This window comes from Ammodytes marinus (assembly GCF_949987685.1).
Source record: "Ammodytes marinus genome assembly, chromosome: 7".
In the NCBI taxonomy this organism is placed as follows: domain Eukaryota; kingdom Metazoa; phylum Chordata; class Actinopteri; order Uranoscopiformes; family Ammodytidae; genus Ammodytes; species Ammodytes marinus.
The window spans coordinates 4,772,743-4,794,823 of record NC_137211.1 but is presented as its reverse complement, the minus strand read 5'-3'; the positions used below and the strand labels follow the sequence as shown (position 1 = coordinate 4,794,823).

At 39.4% G+C, this 22,081-nt stretch overlaps 1 protein-coding gene across 1 annotated transcript; it reads right to left on the bottom strand.

The window, feature by feature from the left end:
• Nucleotides 1-333: 333 nt before the first annotated feature.
• On the bottom strand, nt 334-9,455 carry ccn5 (cellular communication network factor 5). Its single transcript, XM_080030279.1, has 5 exons — nt 9,287-9,455; nt 7,902-8,118; nt 5,908-6,156; nt 3,017-3,252; nt 334-2,542 (listed from the first exon to the last, which is right to left on the bottom strand). The coding sequence occupies exons 1-5, from the start codon at nt 9,347-9,349 to the stop codon at nt 2,255-2,257; spliced, it is 1,053 nt and encodes a 350-aa protein (XP_079886405.1). The 5' UTR covers nt 9,350-9,455; the 3' UTR covers nt 334-2,254.
• Nucleotides 9,456-22,081: the final 12,626 nt, after the last annotated feature.

Genomic DNA, 22,081 nt, shown 5'->3' with positions numbered 1-22,081 from the left:
TGATGTTCAAGAAGCTATTAAGACTGCCTTCAGCCTCGGTAATAGATACTTTTGTCCACTAGATGTCATCACGCTATCACACAATGTCATCTGGTTTGACAAGCCTTCAGATACAGGGTGTTCTATATATATATATATGTGTGTGTGTGTGTGTGTGTGTGTGTGTGTGTGTGTGTGTGTGTGTGTGTGTGTGTGTGTGTGTGTGTGTGTGTGTGTGTGTGTGTGTGTGTGTGTGTGTGTGTGTGTGTGTGTGTGTGTGTGCAGGGTGCTTGCTTCAGTGCAGAAATGTAATGAAGACACGGACACAAAAAAAGCATTTACTAGGAATACTAGTCATTATTTTTGGCTTGACTTTTCATGTGAAACAAATGACTTCTGTGGTTCTTTGTATTGTGTGTATGCATCAAACAACTTTCCAACAGCTCATAGAGGTGTACTGTAGGCTACAATGATTATTAATTATGATTAAGTTGAACAATGGTAAAGGTAGTGTATGTAAAAAAGTATGTACAAAATGACATATGATATAAAATTGTGAATACTATTATACAACAAAATACAAAATCAAAAACACAAAAATCATTTTAGAGTGAAAAAAGGCAGGACATGTGTAAAATATTTTAAACATTTATCAATATGCATAGGAGACAGTTTTATGTCCAAATTATTTACAACAAAACGGAAATAAGAAAAAATAAGTGCAATGTCGTCTGACTAAAATCAAACAAAACTGTACAAGATAAACGTTGCATTGCTCACGTCAGAAAAAATATCTGTCAACACAAAGGTTGGGGTCATTCTGTGGCATAGGTTTCTACCAAACTTATCTTTTAAGTAATTTAAATTTGCTCTTAAAGACTGGTTAGCAGTGTAATATGTTTTTAAAACTACCTTTATGACCAAATTAGAATCATGGCCAACAGTCCTAAACTCATAATTTAATTTTTTTTTAGGTGAAAAAGCATTGCATTTGAATTTGAAGATTTTTTTTTTCTTCTTCAAGGTAAGGTTATATATAAATATTGAAACGTCATCGGCGTATTGCCCAAACATTTTAACCCTGTGTTAGTGGGATTTCTTGCCAACTAAAACTTTCAGATCCATATGACATTTCCAGTCCTGCTTTTTCTACTTAAAGAATCTACAAGGAACTTTTAAATGTTTATAAAACAGTTTCAGTTTTCCTCTGATGATTATAGATGACCTGTACAGCAAATGAGACCATCAGCGAAAAGAATGCTATTTTTTTATAGTTATAATTAGTGCCTTTGCTCGAGTTTACCAGTTTACCCGATTTACGGTAGGCAGGCTGGAAAAGCCTGGGTTTCCCGAATTGTACTAAATAAAAGTTAAAATTTCTTCACTTTCGTCATATAACCTCATCGCAATGCATCCTGCTGTTTCTCTTTCACTAAACTAATTTCCTAAACAAATGCATGCTCAGCCGCACGGGATACCAATGATCTTTAGGACAGCAAGCGCTTAACTAGTGCTTTTGTCCAAAGGTGGTGCTAGAGTAAAAAAAATACTGAAATTTCATAGTCACTTAAAGGAACTTTAAAAGAGTTAGAACCACCTTAAGCATAAAGTTTTGGAAAACGTCAGCAATGTTTTAATCACATCACGCCTAGATGACTAGTCAATGTTCTGCTTTAGTTTTTCATCTTTTAGCTTCATGTCAATTTTTTTTTACATACAAGGCACTTCTGTACTGAAAGGAGTTGTGTTGTCTTCTGGCATCTAGGAGTCTCAGAGAAGGCCAATCAGTGCACATCTTTCTTTTAATCCACTTGTTGTCTTAATTCTATAACTTTTACCTTGTGGTTTATACGCAAACTTCACTCTCATTTATATATACAGTATGTGTTGTCTCTTATATCTCCCTCTTTCCCTCTTGTTCTTCTTGCAAGGCACTTTGAATCTTGCATTTTATAAATAAAGTTTGCCTTCTTGCTTTCTTTAGATGTTGCCGATCAATTTTGATTCTTGGGCAAGGTAGAAATTTACCAGAATAACGGCTTCCCATGGTGTTGGATTATAAATTAGTTGAGAATAAGTGCAGATTGCATGTGTGAAGATCAACGTTCATCCCATCTCAATCACATATTTCACCTACAATGATATTTTTTCTCTTTAAAAGGTCCATTGTTTAGAGCGTTCCTAATAACGTGGATCAGCCTGGTGATACATAAGGTTTCTCTTTCCGTCAGTGAAGTCTTTCAGTTCTGAACGAATCAGTGCTCAAACAGCCATATCAGGGCCTGTATCCCCACAGAAGAGGGTTAGAGTAAGGAGAGTAGGGGCAGTTGTCATGGCAAACACACGAGTGGATCATCATCACAGGTCTCTGGAGCAGTGAGCCGGTCGGGCAGCGGAAGGTGACCTCAGCGGTGGTGGTTTGGTAAGGCGTGCAGCAGCGGGAGTCAGTGCACTGTCCGCAGTAACGCAGCTGGTAGGCGTGGGTGCTGTAGCAGCCCTGGTGAACCAGCCGAATGGGCCCCGGGGATGTGTAGCTGGCCTTGCACCACCCCTGATGTCCCCACTAAGAAAACAGCAAAAACACACACAGAGGCAAGTCAGAAGAGAAAATCCAAATTGGAAATGCAGTTGTTTAGTTATTTACACATCTATGATCAACATTCCAGTGATAGAATTGTATCATGAAGCATCAAAATATGAGGACTTTGGCATCATCTAGTGGTGAGATTCTTGATTGAAAAGCGTCCTTGCTAACCCCTCCCGTTTGGAGTATTTACAGAAGCTACAGTTGCCTTCAAGGACAAGAAACCTGTCACTAAAGATGGCATCATCCACTGCTGCCTCAAGTCTTTCCACAATATCAAGTGATGAAGTGAAGCTGTATTTAGTTATTTATTCTATAGTACTTCTTCTTCGTCTTCCAACAGGTGCTTTTCTCCAGGACACCAACATGATGGGATTTATGGAGAGATAGAAGTTGCATAACGTACAGCCAGTAGAATTAAACAACAGGAATAACAATGTGATAAGCACTCACCAGTCGTTGCCTTGGAGCTGGCTGAACTGCATGGCAAGGCCTCACTTTACAAAGTCTGGTTTCCATTTGTAGCTTGCAGGCCGGGTTCTTGTTGGAGACCCGCGTGGAGACCCCGGCCCCACAGCTCTGGGAACAGGCGCTCCACTGGGTGCTCTGCTCCTGACAGGTGTAGGCGGGCAGTCTGTTTAGAGGGTGGTTGACCGGGAGAGACGGCCACAATCTGCCCGGTCTCATGGCTGGAGAAACAAAAACAAAGAGGTAAGAGTAAGAAGTAAAGTCAGATTTCATCCACCATAGCTCATGTTTTGTTCAAGTTTTAGAAAAATATCTACAGTATTTAAATCTGGTTTAAAATATATGTATTTTTTCTTTATCAAGTGAAGGATATTTTAATTTAAGAGGGTTGTGTATTTTTGAAACATATACCCATGACTAGCTTGGACATTTGTTCGCAATGGACATCACAGATTATGATCTCATTGGAGGTGTGAGCCACACCAAATCTGTCTGTCTGTTAATCAACTGAATTAGAACTCAATGGGGAGGTAATCTTACAATGCGTGTATTTAGGGACACTAGTATGCACCTGACCCATTCCCCTTATGCAGAATCTTGAAAAACTTTTCCACAATTTTCTTCGTTCGGGACCCTAGTCTAGCCTGGCACCGCCCGCCTACTACTTCCGCTCAATTTTCATTTCCCTTCAGTAGTCCGTCTGGGTGTGCGGTATATTCTTAGGTTTTCTCCGGACAGATTTCTGCCGGTCCAATCAGCGAACAGAAGGAGTGGCTCAGAAGCCTGCACATGACATGGTTGGTTGGCAGATCCAGAGTGGCACTGGGCAGATCCAATAGTTTTAAACTTCAACAGACACCCGCCTTCAAGTGAGTTAACGTTTGTCAATTGAGCGATTCCAGACCTTCTGTACAAATTAAATGAAGTACGATGGTCTGGTAGAACCAGGCTAACCATAGTCTGCACTAAAATAAGAACTGATCGAACTCAGTCACCTCACTGTTTCGCCTCCACTGACCTTAATGTCTAATCTGATTGTCTTTTGCTCACCAAAATTCCCTGTTCAATTCTAATCCGATGTTTTGGATTTTTGTGAATAAAGCAATTTGGAGCTAAAATGTTGTTCCTCCCAAAGCTAACATGTATAAGTCATAACAAACAGCTGATTGTCACCGATGACATCGCAGGTTTCGAATCCAAGAACAAAATGTTCCTTTGCTGCTCACATCATGTTGTCTGACTTCGACACTGTTTGGAATTCCAGATGTTTTGAGAGTGGCTTCATTTCCCCCACAGCCCCCTCCCTCCCGTACACACATACACATACACATTCACACAAACACATACATACACACACACACACATACACACACACATACACACAAACATGCACACAAACACATACACATACACACACACACACACACACATACACATACACACACAAACACAAACATACCCACACACACACACACACACACACACACACACACACACACACACACACACACACACACACACACACACACACACACACACACTCTTTTTAATGCAGTAATAGCCTCTACATGGTTTCATACGTGTAAGTGTTACACAGCTGTGGTGGTTGTTGTTATGAAACTAGGAAAACTTGGTTACTGGGGAGAAAAAATATGTTTTGACTTTTCCAGAGAATGTGGGTTATATTTGAACTTTGTGAGTTTTCCTTTGGCCAGACACACGCCAGTAAAAACTTCCAGACATGACCACCAGTGACAAACCTCAAATAAATGCAGCGAGGGTTACGTTGCCATACGGACAAATCATCAATGAGCAACATTTGTAGCGGAGAAATGCTACGGCGATGATGCATGTGGACATTAATCTGGCACCCGACACTGGGAAATATGTGGTGAATATCCAGGAAGGAATAATTCAACTTTTTGGGGGAAATACACTGATTTGTTTTCGTGCAAAGAGCTTGAAGAGGATATCTATACTACTGTAAGGTCTGTTTATTAAATACATGTATGAAGCTGCATGCCAGGAGGTGGTTGACTTAGCTTAGCATAAAGACTTGAAACAGGTGGAAACAGCTAGCTTTGTAAGCGTTAAAAAACTAAATGTTGTTTTAACATTTTGGCTCCAGATAATTATTACAGCAAATACATTAGAATGTGATCATTTGAGCTTTAGAGGGTCTGGTTGGCAGATCATATTACTGTGTTAAGACAGTTCCAGGCTAGCTGTCCCTCTCTGTTTCCAGTCATTAAGCAAAGCTAAGCTAATCTGCTGCTACATGTAGATTTGTATAGTAAGGACATGAGAGTTGGATCAATCATATTTAAGGAATCTGCAATAAGCATGCAGATTTCTTTCATTGTTTAACTCATCATTTAGAGGTCCACTAAACAGAATTCAGAAATTCCTTGTCAATGACGGCGCTAGTGACGGTAAAGTGAGCTTCAGCGCTATAGCAACAGCAAGCTGAGAGCAACGGCCAAACACCTCAACCGCACCGGACAAACACACCTGCAGCAGCGCGAGAAGCAAGCTGGACCACCGGAGAACATAGCCCGCGAGCCGCACGTTCTAATTGTGGATGAGGTTTGAGTGTTGCACCATTTAGTTTATTTTAGTTTTTAACGTTATGATTCTGTTTATATGTGGAACATGCTTGGGTACGCGCAGAAATGTCATATTTGGATTCTTGCGGGAAAATCCAACATGGTTGCTTCTCCTTGAAATAATTGCACTAAATGTTTTTTTGGAACGGAGAAAGTCAGGGAAAGTCACACTTTTAAGTGACTTTGCTATAAATTCATTCATATGTAATATTTCTGCATTTTTGATGAGATCCAGCCCTCATAAGTTGTCCATACGCCTGTCAAGTTTACCTGTGATGGCATCCTGAATGACTGAGTTCTCCAGGTTTTCACACACCCATTCCCTGCAGCATTTCCCCGGTAGGCGGATGAGTTGTGGGCTGGGGCAGTCTGGGGTTGGCAGACGGGCAGTCAGAGGGCACACGTGAACACAGCTCACCCCTCCACCTCTGCAGTGGCAGTACGTGTCACAGGACGGCTGGAACGACTGGCCCTCTTGGTAGGAGATGCCGTTGACTTCACAGCCCATCTCCTCCTTACCTTCAAGGAAACACACAAAACAAACAACGCCATCTTTAAAGCCCCTTTAAAGCTGGGGTGGAGGATCTGGGGAGAAAATGGCAGTTAGGATAGAGATTCTAATCCAAATACCTCAACCGCTCCACTTGTTTTCTTTGGACCCTCCCCTATGGTCCCTCCCTGACACGCTCTACACCAACAAAGTCGTGCCAAAGTGAATGGACAGTCCCAACAGCCAATAAGAACAGAGAATCGGAGCCTCACTCTGATTGGTCAAAGTGTACAGCTCGTGTTAATTTTGACCAATCAGAAATCACATACCCCAGCTTTAAATCCTCGAAAAATCTTCTAATTTTGTCATTTGGGGAGTTAGTTGCATAATAGTAAGCATCTGCAAAGAGTAAGATTTATCAATCCAAATAAAAGATATGGTCATTTAAGTTTGCTAAACTTTACAGAAATTCAGTTTAGATGAAGCGGGCTATGCTCTGGTTCTTATTACTCATTAAATATTTTTAACCAATCACAGCAGTCCTCTGCCCGAACGTTCTATAAAAACAATGACTCTTCCCATGGAGACAGCAAGGTAAGGCCACGCCCACACAGTCCTGTCAAACGGTTTAGAGTAGAGTAAAGTTTTTTTTAATAAGTTTTATAGTAGGCTATATGATATTTTTTTTTCATCAGATTTTTGTAGAAGCCTATTAAGACACCCAACTTTGAAACCATATTTAGATTTTAACTATTTTAGACAAAGTTTCCAGAGGCTTTAAGTTTCTCAACCACACTTGCATGCGACCTTGGATTGATGTGGGAAACTTAATCAGGAAGTGGAAGGGCTAGGTTATGGGATGTAGAGAGACATACAGAGACACACTAGAGCTATGGTTATGCAGTTTTATGGGAAACCAGGCCCCTTTTCTGCTGCGGAGAAACTGAAGAGTCTGTTTTTAAATCCACAAGTGTTGTCTCTGCAATCTATCATGCTCAAAGGGGCCGTCATTAGAGGAATTGTGTCAACAGCAGACCTGGAAATAGAAGTTGAAACGTTTTGGGAGTTCTGTCAGAGCACTGCCGCCGCCGCCAGCAGGCTGTCTGTCACACTCCAATGAGCAGACTCTAAACATTTAACTGTGTGTTTGTCCCGCGCTCATGCACACTGACTGGAGCTCTATCACCTCTGTCTGTCTGTATGTAAGCCACACACACACACACACACACACACACACACACATAGACATATAGGGCCTCCGTGATTCTGTGCTTGGCTGCATTCCAAATCTCATACTCTTTCTTGTATCTTGTATTCTATTCTACATATAGCTGATCATAAAAAATATGTAGTTAGCATGCAGTAGACTAGGCAAACAATCGGGACATACTTTTACTCATTTGTTTCGTGATAACATCACGCCTTGAACTTGGCTCTTGCCTATATATCTGTCGCATCATCGCTTGTGTTTTCACTCGGAGGCTAAGTTGATGTAACGTCACTTCCAGTGCACATTGGATTATGGTTCAGAATCACCCAAAAAGCATGCTGATTTACACACTTAAAATCTCAAACCTCACATTTTTAAGCATGCTCTATCTGACCACAATAATTTGGACGTCCTAAATCTTGCTTGTGTTGTCCGAAATTTGTTCTCGTATTGTCATGTCATCCACACAATGCTGTTTTTGCCATGTACTGTATCTAACTGTTTTGTCATGACATACCGCATCAATTGATAATAATACAAAAAATTAAAAAATGTGGCACTCACTGACACACTCCCCAGGGTCTCCGGGCAGGCTGATGCTGTAGTCACACTGCAGCCCTCTCTGTCCGTCACAGGGCAGTTTCTCGGTGCACTGCTCCCCCCTCTGCCGGGCGCACACCTGGCAGCAGCGGCAGCCGTCCAGCAGCAACGGGACGCCGGAGGGGCACTGAGGGGCCGGGCCGGGGCAGTGGCAGGGCATGTCACACAGCTGGCACAACATCTGCAACACAGGGACAGCACACACATGGAAAACATATGTTGTTTTTAAGTGTGCTTTGTAAATAAAGTTGGATTGGATTGGACATGGGAACAGGTTAAAGGGTCATAGACAATGATATCACCACTTGTGATTTTCAGAATAGGAAACTACATTACTGTTCTCATGACTGTATTTTTTTGCCTTGCATCCAATTTTTTCTTTTGAGGTCAATAAAGTATCTATCTATCTATCTATCTATCTATCTATCTATCTATCTATCTATCTATCTATCTATCTATCTATCTATCTATCTATCTATCTATCTATCAATCTATCAATCTATCTATCTATCTATCTATCTATCTATCTATCTATCTATCTATCTATCTATCTATCTATCTATCTATCTATCTATCTATCTATCTATCTATCTAGGTATCTAATATCTGCCTAACTATCATGTTTAATCATACATGCTAGTGTTCAACACCTGTCCACAGGACTATATCCACAAGCAAAGATATGAATGAAAGATAATGAAACAGGATGAAATCAAAAAAGAAGAAATAACTGAAATACTAAAATAAACCATATTACATTCATAAAAGTGCAGCAATTTATTCAAATATATACTGACCTGGTCATCATGATCAGACAATAAGCTGGTTGTAAGTTATTCATGTTAGCACTGTTGTTTTGATTTTGTAAATTGTGAAGGACATTCCTTAACCCTAACCCTAACCCTAAGGACAACTATTTTCCTGACATTCGACACACTAAACAACCATTCAATTCATCATCAAAATAACTTACAGATAATAAAAAGTTAACATTGTTTATAGGAGCCCTACTTGTCTTACAGTCACATGCTTGAATATCCTGCAAACAGAGCTGTTTTTGACCTTAATTCCACTAAGGGAAGACTATCAGATGTTCCTTCACACAAAAAAAATAATTTTTTGAATGAATGATCACACTGAGATAATGCATAACAAAAAAATCTTCCAACAATATCCATCAATCTTGAAACAATAAATTGAGCTAAGAAAAACATCTCTGCTTCAATTGTTCAAGATCCATTCTCTCTCTCTCTCTCTCTCTCTCTCTCTCACACACACACACACCCATTCACAAATACACACAACATTAAATCATCTCATTCAGAAAAAAATATTGTAACAGGCCTCACCTGTGTAGCCAAACACAGCAGCACAGCCAACGTTATCACACAGTCACACAGTAGTCGGTCCATGGGGGCTTGTGTTGTGGATGGAGCTGCAGTCTCTCTCTGTGTATAACCTGTGTGTGCGTGTGTGTATGTGTGTGTGGGTGTGTGACGGTGTGGTGCGACCAGTGCAGCTGTTTGCTAACTGCTCATTCTTGTGCCTTCTGACATTTATAAAGTCTGGACTCTGATGTCATAGGCTGACTACCGTGTAAACAGCCAGCATCAGAAATGTTTCACATTCCTCCTCCCTGCTGCCCATTTCCTCTCCCAGACTCTACACACACTCTCTCTCTCTCTCTCTCTCTCTCTCTCTCTCTCTCTCACACACCCACTCACTTACACACAAACGCACATTCTTGTACTTCTTCCTTTCTGAGGATACTCATTGACATAATGCATTCCATAGCCCCTTACCCCGAACCCTAACCTTAACCACCAGAACTAAATACCTTTCCCCAACCTTTCACTCACCCTAACCTAAACCAAATTCTAACCTGAACCTTAAAACCTAATCTTAACCCTCAAACAGGCCTTTGAAGAAGTGAGTCCTCTCTTTCCAAAAATGTCCTCACTCCGATGGTCAAAAGCTAAAACTGGTGGTCCTCACAAAGATGCCTGTACAAGTACACACACACACTCACACACACACACACGCGCGCGCACACACACATACACACAAATACACTCTCTTTCTCTCTCTCTCTGTCTCTCTCTCTCACACACACACACACACACACACACACCCAAGTCTTTCCCCTCTTTTTCCTCTCCTCCCTCTCTTTCCAGTCTTGTGGCGTTCTAAGTTTACACAGCTTAACACGAGCTTGAGGAGAGAAAAATACATTAGCCCAGTTGTCTACGCGGGTCCGACCACCTCCAGGGCTTATGTGGTGACCGTTCCGATTTAAGTCGAAAGAGATTTTTTATTATTGCTGATGTTTTTACAGGCTGCTGTTGGCACTCTATGGTCAGTCACTTATAGTAGCAGATATTTTGGAGGGGGACGGATACAGCGCAGATATTCCCACAATTTAACTTTTCCCTTTAAAGCCTTAAAATACCTCTAAAACCATGATGTGTAACTTCAGACAGACCTTAAAGAGATTACATTCTTCTGGTCCCTCTGGTTTCCATGGTGTAAGGGCAGCATGTCTCCGGCTGGCATGAACTTGAATCATCACAATCTCTTTCTATTGTGAGAGTAGCTCGGCCCTCAAGAGAATTCAAATAAGAACCCTGAATGTAAACAGTGTCAATGGACTTCACAAAGGCCACTATGAGATATCTTGTATTAGACACAAAAAAACTGAGATGTTTAATTACTATATAGTTACTGTAAAGGCGGCGGTGCTAACAGATACATAGGTTGTGTTCAAATATCCATACTACCCTGCTATTTAGTAGTAAAAAAAATATTTAGGATGTCCCAATACATTTCGGGAGAAAAAGGGAAAACATTTGTACTCGCTGTGCTACAATTCCGTTGTTATTAACATCTAATAAAAAAACCTTTGAAGAAGGATGTCCCAATACATGTGGTCAGATGCAGAATACTGAAAACTACCTGGATGCCCTACTACTGTACATCCGTTAGGAACTTTTACTGTGGGAACCAGCTTGCTTTTGGCGATTCTGACCCACAATCCTTTGCACAGCGGAAGTTACGTCACATCGACTGAGCCCCTGAAAGATAACAACCACCAAATTTAACAATCACCTCACGCTATTTTAATGACAAATTTCATACACAAGGCAGCAGTTATTTAATATGATAAGAACGCCCAGACTAAGACGTCTGTACAATGATTGTACAGTGACGGAAAGTTCTGAGTCTTTCATCAAGGATTAGGAGAGCTTGTTTGTGGAGGGATATCACAGGTTTTAAGAGTTATGGAGTCAGCAGTAGACCAGCAGGTTGGGAGACAAAACTCATGCAGCTTGTATGTTGATCCTATGACTAAGAGTGAGAGTCTACAACCAGGCTAGCTGCTCCGAGAATGCTTAAAATGACAACGCCAACATGCGGATGTTTCGTAATTATAATGCTTACCATTGACACCACGTCAGTGTTTTGTGTTAGCATGCTAGCATTAGCTAATTAGCACTCAACACAAAGCACAGTACATTGAGGCTGATGGGAATATCATTATTTTCGCAGGTATTCAGTCATAAAACAAAACATTGAAAATGATTTGACCTTGTCATGGCGCTAAAGGAAATGTGAGGAATCCCCAAAGTTATTACAATTCATCGGAAACATGAATTTCCGTACCAAATTTCATGGCAATCGATCCAACAATTGTGGAGGCATTTTACTCAAGTTCATTTAAGAACCTCCATTCAGAATCTTAGGCACATAAATGCTTTTTCATAAAACACAATCATCTTAATAAGATCTCACAGAGCTTTATTTGTTAGTAGTTGTCAAATCTCCTTCCCAAACGTATTAATGTTACAGTGGAGCTTTTTGCCTATAATACAGTGCAATCCTTCCATCCTCTGTCATTCTTGGGAGAGCACGGAAAACACCTGGCATGGTGGCCAGAAGAGCATAGTTCTCAGAGAAAGCTGAATGCAGTACATCTACACGGTCTAGCCACCTGGAGCCCACCTGCTAGTGCCCGGCCTCCGATATGCATACTTTCCTATTCTCTATCTTCTTGTCTGTCTAGCTCTTTTTATAGCTCATCACTGCACGTCTGTACTGCCCACCCAGTTGAGTGGGAAATGGGTGTTGTTGAAATTCAGGAATCTGGTGTTACTTTAGAGTGAATGCATCTTTGACTGGCTCAAGTGACTACAAGTCTCTTTCCTACAGTGTTTGGATTCAGAAGATGTTTTGGCTGTGATGGCATCCTTGACCCAACTGTACTTTAGAATAAATATTTCTGTAACGTCATGTTACAGTAGTGCGTTTCGGAGGTGAGATGTGCATGTTGGATGTGCACACTGTGTTAAGAGTTTTGAACATGTGGCTTCAGTTGTGACCAATGTACGAAAGCAATCGGGAAAAAAACGGAATAGACATATACATATGCTATATTTTTTGCAACACTAGCTGTTTTAAGGTTGTCAGTATGCCTTTTGTTCCACCACTGTGGTCCTGACTGAAATATCTCAACAACTATCGGATGGATTTCTATGAAATCTGGTACAGGCATTCATGTTTACAAGAAGATAACGCCTACAGATTTGGTGAAACTTTGACGTATAATCTAGTGCCAACAGCAGTGAAACATCTTAACGTTTACTCTATAGAGCAAAAGTTGTTACAGACAATAGTGGTTCTCAGACAATTTATTTGAAAGACTTTGATGACCCCCTGACTTTTCAATTTGTTGGTTTGAAGTTCTCTGTTCACTAAGTTCAAAGTTTGAAAATTTAGGAAAACTCAAAAATTCAACAAAAAAAAACTGCCAACTAATTATAGATTTTAAAACATCTTGTACTTTTTGGAAAATCTAACAATGTAAAATTCAAAACTTAGTTCACATTAAAGGTGCTGTAAGCGGAATGGTTCTTTTAGCTAACTTCCTGTCAGTTACTGCAGTTAGCAGTCCCCTCGCTCCTCCCTACGTCACCACATTAATGCACTGCGGTCTTCAAGTAGCGAGTTATCTAGCATCATCTCAGATCCATAAGTGTGATAAAACATGATAAAAACCATCAAAACAGACATTGGGAAGGATTTTTACCTGCTCCGCCATAAACAGGCGCATAAACATTCACCCATCTGTCCTCTGGCGTGCACCGGCAGTGAGACCATGAGTGAGACGGGTGTCGGTTTGTAGCGTTCTCTCTTGTGATTGGATCAAATTTTCGGGATCCTCCAATAAGTGTATTTGCCGATTACATGCAGAGCAGCTGACTGAGAGATCGGCTTTATGAAACACGCACATTATGTAAGTTATCACTGTATGAATAAAGAGCGATTTAACACTTATATTAACATAAATAAACCGCTTACTTCACCTTTAAATATGAATGATAAGTTATCTCAACCAAAGATAATTAGTTGGCTCAAATGTTGGCAGTTTTCCTTAAAACTTAACAGTTACTGTTTGTCTAAAAACTCAAAAATCTTGTGAACACAGTTTCCTTGAAAGTTTTTAGTTTTCTTAACTTTTTCATTTTAACAGCGTTGTTAGGGGACATTGTATGAATAGACTGTTGGTCTAGCTTCATTATGCTTGATCTATGAACAACTACAGTGTAAAAAGGGGGATATAGCCAAGTCATAACATCAACAAGCGGCGAGTATCGGTCATAGTGAAATCATACAGTATCTGCCAATTCAAACCCAGAGAGGCAGAGAATGGCTCAATAGATCTACCAGAGCCCACAGACGTTGGAAAACTCCCAGACAGTACAATATCACTCACACCGACAGTGGACACCAAAATCGTGTACAATGACCCTCATTCAGTTTTTTGGGGGTGAATATTGTTTTGGTATGTGATGGTATGTAGGGAAAAAAGCACCGTTTGGATTCCTTGTTGATTCACGAATGCAGGAACCAAAGGAAGGGGCAAAAACTAATGAAAATATTATTTGTTCTGTAAAATGTTACAGAAGAATGCAGTGATCTAAGTGCTGAAAGAAAGGAAAATCACTCCACTAAAAATGTCTGTCACTTGGGAGCGAAAAATGTCTAACACATGTTTCGGAGAAGTTTGTCCAACAACCCAAAAATACCTCAAGAGTGGATGGGCGGAGGACGCACACACAAAAAAACGCAGCGTAAACTCAGACGGTTGTAATGATTCTCAGAGATGACATTGTGCTACAGCTATGCGGCGCATAAATAGCATTTCCAGATGTGAAACCTTGCAGTTCTTTCTTGTTGATATTAATTTGGGGAAGATAGTTTCACAGGGAAGCTGACAGTAACAGGTGCCGATCAAATATCAAGGCGTCTGTCACAACAGTTTCTCTCTCTCCAACCAGACTGAAATATATCCTCAGTTATTGGATTGCCATTACATTTTATTCAGGTTTGCTTGGTTCCCAGAGTGAGAATCTTACCGAATTTGGTGATCCCATTACTTTATGAGACCACCATCAAGTTTTTGGACATTTTCAGTTTTTAGCGTCTTGTCTCAACAACTATTTGAGGGATTGTCAATGAATTTGGTACATACAATCAAGTTCCCTTCAGGATAAATAACTTTGGGTATGCCTTAAGTTTTTATCTTGCACCTTTATCATGTGAAATTAATGCAATAATGTGTTGAATAATTTGGTTTATGATCAGAATCCGTGCAAATCACTGCTATCTGCATCTGCCTCATCTGTACTTTGTGTATAGTTCTAATTAGCAAATGTTGGCATGCTTAACAGACGAAACTAAGATGATGAAACATGGTAAACATTGGGCTACACATCAGTTAGCGTTTAGCTCAAAGAGTTGCCAGCTTGGTTTTACTGTTACTGTGTAGAAAGCAAAGACATTTGTAGTGATCCAGGGTTGCATACCAAGTCGATGGAAAAACCTGAGTAGCCTCCTGCTGATTAAACTTGATCAAATAATGTTGTGAATGGAGACAGACGGAAGACAGACAGACATACAGACAGACAGACAGACAGACATACAGACAGACAGACAGACAGACAGACAGACAGACAGACAGACAGACAGACAGACAGACAGACAGACAGACAGTGGAGACAAAAAAAAACAGGTACGCTCCCTATGCCAGTGTTGGTACGTACATTATTAGCTAGCTTAAAGCAACCACACAGTGTATTCAATGTTTGGGGCAAACAGACAGTCAAGCAGTCAACTTTGCACAGATGACATGAGGTGAAAATTGGCTCCTGCTTTCAGACTGAACAAAACGTTAGTCTTGTTACTCAATTGCGAAATTGCTGAACAACTAGAACCATCTGGAATTTGAAAATACATATTTGGAAAAAAATATTACTTTAATAACCAAACAAAACAGATCAAATATTTCATATGTGTCTGATTTAATTCTGGAGTTCTTTTCGGGCCATGGCAGTTTTTAACTTAACAGAGGCATCCTACTAGTATCCACAATGTTTTTCAGGTTGGTGCTTTTTCTGCTAAGTACATTTGCATACCCCCCAACATTTGTGAACCTCCGCAGACCCAGACAATATTCACGTTTGCCAGTTGTGTGGGTTTTGGGTGGTGCCAAGCAGCTATGACTGATTTGACCGTGACTCAAAATAAACAGGCTGTGGGCAGAAACAGCCACAAATAATACTCAAATCTTTTCCCAGGACAATATTTGACACATCTCAGCTCCAAGTGCACTTCTGTAATTGGTGTCTGAGGTTTTGGCAGCGTGCAGGGCTGAGAGTTTTCCAGTCATTGGCAGGTTTTGCTCTGCCAGATCCACAGGTATCCCGAAGACTGCAGATTAGCCGTGACTGTGGGAACGGTAAGCAATGGCAGTTTGAAACAGGAATGATTTGCTTCATATGTTAAACATGACTCTTTGCTATTTAAGTTTAAATACATATACAGTATATATATATGGGTGTATATTGTATAGGCCTATAGTCCCTACACTTTGATAGTTTTGTAACCGATATAAACAGATGTATTTGTATTACATTTGTTTTGTATTGTTTTTGAATTTTCTTCTTGTTTTTTAATTGTTTATTGTTTTGATTACCTCGATTGTTATTGATTTATTTGATTATTTTGGATAGATTTTTTCATTGTGTTCTATTCTAATATTCCAAAAAAAAATTGTGGGTATGGTTTTCATAATACCTGCAAGCCTTTACAGGTCCCTGCCGCAACCACACATGTACTTATATACAATTTATCACTACGTGTTTTTGCATTGTTTGCAAGTGAAATAAAATCTAAACTAAACTAGCAAAAGCATCAAGCAGCCCTTGAGCCAGAAAGCACATGTGAGTGAGTTGTGAGTGAGTCTGTTCATGCTGTTGATGTCCTGAGTGTGACTGACTCATTATTCCAGTAAGGAACTTTGGAGAAGTAATCACTGGATGGCCACCACACCCTGTGTAGAGGACACAGACTGAGCTAATGCATTCAAAACACAATAAACACTCCATAGTGCACTGTTTTTCCTCTGTCTGACTCTCTTTCATCTCTCTCTAAGGCCTCCCTATTCCAAACCACCTGTGCTCGAATAGTTTCCTCGCACAAGGATGTTTCTCTTATTAAAATGACGACCAGATATTCGTAATGGTATGAAAATTGCCAGCGGAATAAGTTTGGTTTTTTAAACAATTCGGTCATAAGAGATGACCGGAGGAAGGGGGTAAACCCTTTTAGCAGATGGAAAAGTTTCCCTTAACATTAACATAACGTAATGAGCGACTCAGAAGGGCCAGGCGTTTCCCTTCTTAAATAGCTCTTGTGAAAGTGCAGAGGAAATACTACAGGTGCACAGCTGTGATGTGATGTATTGTATACAGCTTCCATTGTAATGAGTGGTCTAAAAATATATCCACAGGAATGAACTGAGACGTGATTTAATTCCGACTCGCCCTAGCCAGAGGATAAATGCAGTAATTAACTAAATTCCACCAACCAACATTTTTTTCAAATCTTACTGGAATGAAAATCTAAAAAGTGAAAATTCCAAGTGAAACATAGTTTTCTCTAAAGGTGTTTGCCATTTGTGCATGTGCAAATATTTGCCATTAATGTGTTGTTTGAATGAGTCAGACAATAGCATTGTTGAGGCTCTAACAATTCCTGGGAAGAGCTGCTTTGAATTCTCATCTGGACTCGGTAAACAGTGGCATGTGCTTGCACACACATTCCTAAAATGCCTGATATATTGGATATTTTATGTATATTTTTATGTTACTTTTATGTATCGTATTATTTTTTATGATTGCTATGGACCTATTTAAGATTGGGATATATACTGTGATTAAACACATATGATTGATGTGCCAATTAGTGGTCCAGCAGTAAGAAGCTACAGAAGGATACAAACACACACACACACACACACACACACACACACACACACACACACACAGTCTCACTCACTCACACGCACTCTCTCTCTCTCTCTCTCTCTCTCTCTCTCTCTCTCACACAGCAAAGTCTTTACCCAACATGGATAACTCCAGCTTGCAGCCAAAAAAAAATGTTGTTCTAAAATGACACCTGAAGTTCCGGGCATTCCATTGCGATGTGTGAAAATCCCACAGTGCTGCCACGGTAACACCCAGAGCAGACCATCAGGAAATGGCTCCGACATAAAGGTCACCCTGCTGACGTACACAAGCTTTAGGTCAATACCGTGTCCACAGTGTAAAAGGAAAAAAAAGGAGAAATCGTGCAGACGCCCATTCACACCTACTCATCATCATGACAGCAGATACACAGACAGATTTACCAGCAAAGGTAGAAAAACACTGTATGCATGACATCACTTATGCTGTATCAAAACCAGACAGTTGAGAACTTCGTAACCTATCTAGCTTCACAGGTCAAAGGGCATATTGTGGTGCTGAAAAGTGGGTGTGGACAGGTAGAAGGCAGAAACAAAAGGAGGGAGGAGAGGATCTTTTGAAGCTTTGCAGATGGAAATGCCTAAATTAAATAAATAAAAAATCCTCTAATTCGCAAAATTGTGCCAAAAAGTCTGAGATGATAGCAAGGGGGATCTCTATAGCTAGGTATCCATCACCCTGCTGATATGCGCCTTTTGAAGTATACAATCAGAAAAGTGTGATGGAAACAAAATTCTGAAAACAAAATCCTCCAATTTGCAGGTTTTTACCAACGCCTGAGGCTGTTTTTGACGTGAAATAGACACATTTGTAAACTAAGCTCTGATGTAGTGAACATGGTGTATCAACACCAGCCAATTGAGAACTTCATAACCTGTCCAGCTTCCTAAGTCAAAGCTCAAATTATAGTGCTGAAATGTGTACGGTAATAAACAGAGGAGGGACAGGATCTCTATGAATCATTTCCTCATCTTAGATTTATGTAAGGATGGAAATATCGGTCTGTTAGTCTGTAAGTCGGTGCAGAACTTTGGTCAAGGTTGATATATCAACAACTACTGGATGGACCGTCATGACATATTATATAAAATGGACTTCAAGGACAATGAGCTAGTTACTAAAGATGACATCATCCACCACTGCCTCAAGTCTTTCCACAATATCAAGTGATGAGGTGAAGATTATTGTAAATTATTTCTTCTTCATCTTCCAACAGGTGCATTTCCCCAGGACGCCCACTATGTATAAAAATGTGTAAGGGCCTTTATGTTAATCCATTCTTTGGTACTGTAGAAACATGGTGATGCAACATGGCGGCCTAAGAAGATATAAAGTGCTCATTCTAAGGTTATAAAAGAAACAACAACTTTTATTTTCATGAATTAAAACATACTTACGACTACTCTATTCCATTTCTACCAAGCCTGTTCTAAAATTAAAAAACGCCGATTCCCTTTCTGCACTGCACCTTTACATTGCTATGAATCCCCCCTGACTTTGGCTGTAATATTGGGCTGAACAAAAAACCTTGACATTGCATTTTGCTGTCTCATCATGCACTCGGTTATGTAAACTTTCTTCGGCCGGGTTCGGGAAGTGTTTGTGGAGATTGCAGCAACACACAGTGGAAATAGCCTCCTGCATTCGTCGACACACCTAAACCAACAAAACATCCATTTCAAGCCTCAGTTACTAAAAATAAAACGAGAACAAATAAATAAGGGACAAGGATTCGATTCATGGAGGCCACCACCACTTCCTAAGCACGGTAGACAGTGTCAATATTTTTAGCCGAAATTGTGAACTAAGTTCAGTTGGAGGGAAGATATATATTCTGCAGACAGCTGGAGACGTCTGAAACACAGGAAGCCCACTCAGGACTTTTTTGATAGCTCCTGCTGGTGAACTTAATGAAGTTATTACGGACACATTTACACAGTAACTGGACAGGGGCGTAGTAGCACAAAAATCTGCGCCCCAAACATAACTAGTCTATGTGTACCCCTGTATTTCTCTCTTAAAGGTGCCGTCAGTGATTCTGGAGAATGCTTGCTGTCAAAATCACTTTTTGATCAAATCAGTGAGTATCTCCTCATGATCTACCTGTCCTCTGTGTGCCCTGAAAAAAATAGTCCAGTGTTAATACCATAGGGTTAATACACACCCTAGGTTCTGTAAAGGAGCCTTCATGTTTACAGAGCCTAGGCTGTGTATCAACATTTTTTTTTCAGCACACACACAGTACAGACAGGTTACAGCTGCTGAGGAGATATTCACTGATTTTTATCAAAAAGTGATTTTGACAGCATGTATTCTCCAGAATCGCTGACTTCACCCTTGATCACTTGTTGCATTTTGATGAACCTTTTGTAAAACCGGGCCAGCTTTCCCATTTTTAAATACTGATTTTATTTTTGCTGGAGTAACACTTCTATATATAAGTAATGTATTCATCTTTCACAGACTGAGTGCCCTTCTGCTCCTGTAAGACGGTGAGGAGGGATAATAGATCAAAGAGCACTTTGAACTCACTCTTGAAGATGCTTAACCTGAGGCTTACTTAACAGGGTCAAAGAGACCTCTAGTGGCCAGAAGAGGAACAGCATTTTATTTAATTCATTTAATCATAGCTGCCTTATTTTTTGTAAATATTATTTTTTGGCATTTTTGCTTTATTTGACAGTGTGGAGAAACAGAGACGAAATGGGGCAAAGAGGGGAAGTCAAGCAGAGAACGACCCGGGCTAGATTCTAACCCGGGTCAGCTGTGTAGAGGACTGAGCCTCATGACACACACACACACACACACACACACACACACACACACACACACACACACACACACACACACACACACACACACACACAAGCTAACCACTAAACTATGAGCGCCTCCCTTAAACTACAAAATACATGTAATTCAATTCTCCCTAACACTGTACATATTATTTGTCCCTATAGCAAACCCAAATGATGCTGTGCTTTAACATTAACTTATTATCCGATATTTTGACATCATGGCCTAAAAGCATTTAGTGACGATTAGAAATATGGTTTGGGCTGCATATGGGGATACAATAAAAACACTTGAGTATCATATTATAAAGATACTTCGTGAAAATGCATCACTATATTCGGATATTAACAAAAGGGTATTTATGTTATAAGCATGTACTGTAGGGAGGGGGCTAACATGGCTTGCCTTTTGTAAAAACAGATCTTTGGGGAATACTGTGAAATCAAAAACAAGCCAATTAAAAAAGACACTTTACTTCCTCCGTCTCTAAAATGAAGACCATTTTTTACGCTGCTCTGATGTGACAGGAGGTTGAAAAGCTTCAGTGCCATGTCTGAAAACCACAAAGAATTCAATGGTTTGCTTGTAGATCAAAGGACAGGTAGACCAATGCTGCTTTGATATGATCTAGGATGAAAAGAAAAAAGTGTGTTATTGCTTACAGGGAGTGAAGCTACAGGCCTTATACATGACAGGAGAAAAAAATAAGAAAAAAATGTAATATTAAAAAAAGAAAAATTATTAAAAATAATAAGAATAATGAGAAAGAAAGAAAAATACATAAAGAATAAAAATAAAATAAAATAAAATAAAATAAAATAAAATAAAATAAAATAAAATAAAATAAAATAAAATAAAATAAAATAAAATAAAATAAAATAAAATAAAATAAAATAAAATAAAATAAAATAAAATAAAATAAAATAAAATAAAATTTACATCAGACAGCTTAAACCCTGTTCCAGACACTTGCAGCAGTGCATAAAAATGTATTTTTGTTGCCCATGGAAACCTTGTTGTATAACTCAAATGTATTGGTTAAATAACCTGCATTTTTTTAAAGAATTTTGAAGGCACAGTTAAGGTGGAAATTACAGCTCCAAAGTTGGATCTTGACGGTGTAGTTTTGTTCCATGTGGAGTTTTTGAAACATAACTTCAAGGGCGAAATGTTTGTCCAAACTGCTGTGTTGCTTTTGGGCTGAGGCTGTTTTTAATGGTTTGGCCTTTTCCCTCTAAACGTCAAAAGTAATTATTTAGTTAGGTTATGTTTGAGTGCCATCTGCTGGACATTTTCATAGCAACCAAAATCAACAACTATATATTTTTTTTCCTTTTTACAGTTTTTCTCTATTGCTTAGACACAGTTAATAAAACTGGGATACACATGATTTACATTATCACCATCTTAACACAGCAAGTTCTTATTTTACAAATGCATTAACGCGGTTTTATTTGTTTGATTCATTTTCAAGACTATTTCTCCAAAACAATGAACCAAGATCCCATTGAAAGATATTAAACTGGTTTGGGTTGACAATGTTAATCTAAAGAAAAACATATTTTTACAGCCGATAAAAATTATTTGCGTTATCAAATGTACCTTTTTAAAACTCATTTGCACAAATGTTCAATCAGCTATCAGTCTTTGTCCACCTAAAGATGACACTATGCTGCTATTTACAAGCATGGATCAAAGAGACTTGTAAGAAGTTGTTTTTCTAGATTTACACCAAAAAGTCTATTTTGCATTAATTTATATATATATATATATATATATATATATATATATATATATATATATATATATATATTGTGCAGTACAAAAGCCAGGTTATAATGAATAATTTGAACATCAAAAATTTAAAACCATTTTAGAAACAAAATAGAACAAAACAAAACATGACATTTTCTGTAGAACAGAATGTATTCAACGCAGGCGCAGAGTGCTGTATGATTTGTTGTCTTTAGTAAATCATCATCT

Coding starts and splice junctions, on each gene's coding strand:
- ccn5 (XM_080030279.1), bottom strand. CDS start 9,349: ATGGACCGACTACTGTGTGACTGTGTGATAACGTTGGCTGTGCTGCTG. Junction 6,157..7,901: donor AGACCCTGGGGAGTGTGTCA/GTGAGTGCCACA, acceptor GTTTCCTTGAAG/GTAAGGAGGAGATGGGCTGT. Junction 2,543..3,016: donor CAGCTCCAAGGCAACGACTG/GTGAGTGCTTAT, acceptor CTGTTTTCTTAG/TGGGGACATCAGGGGTGGTG.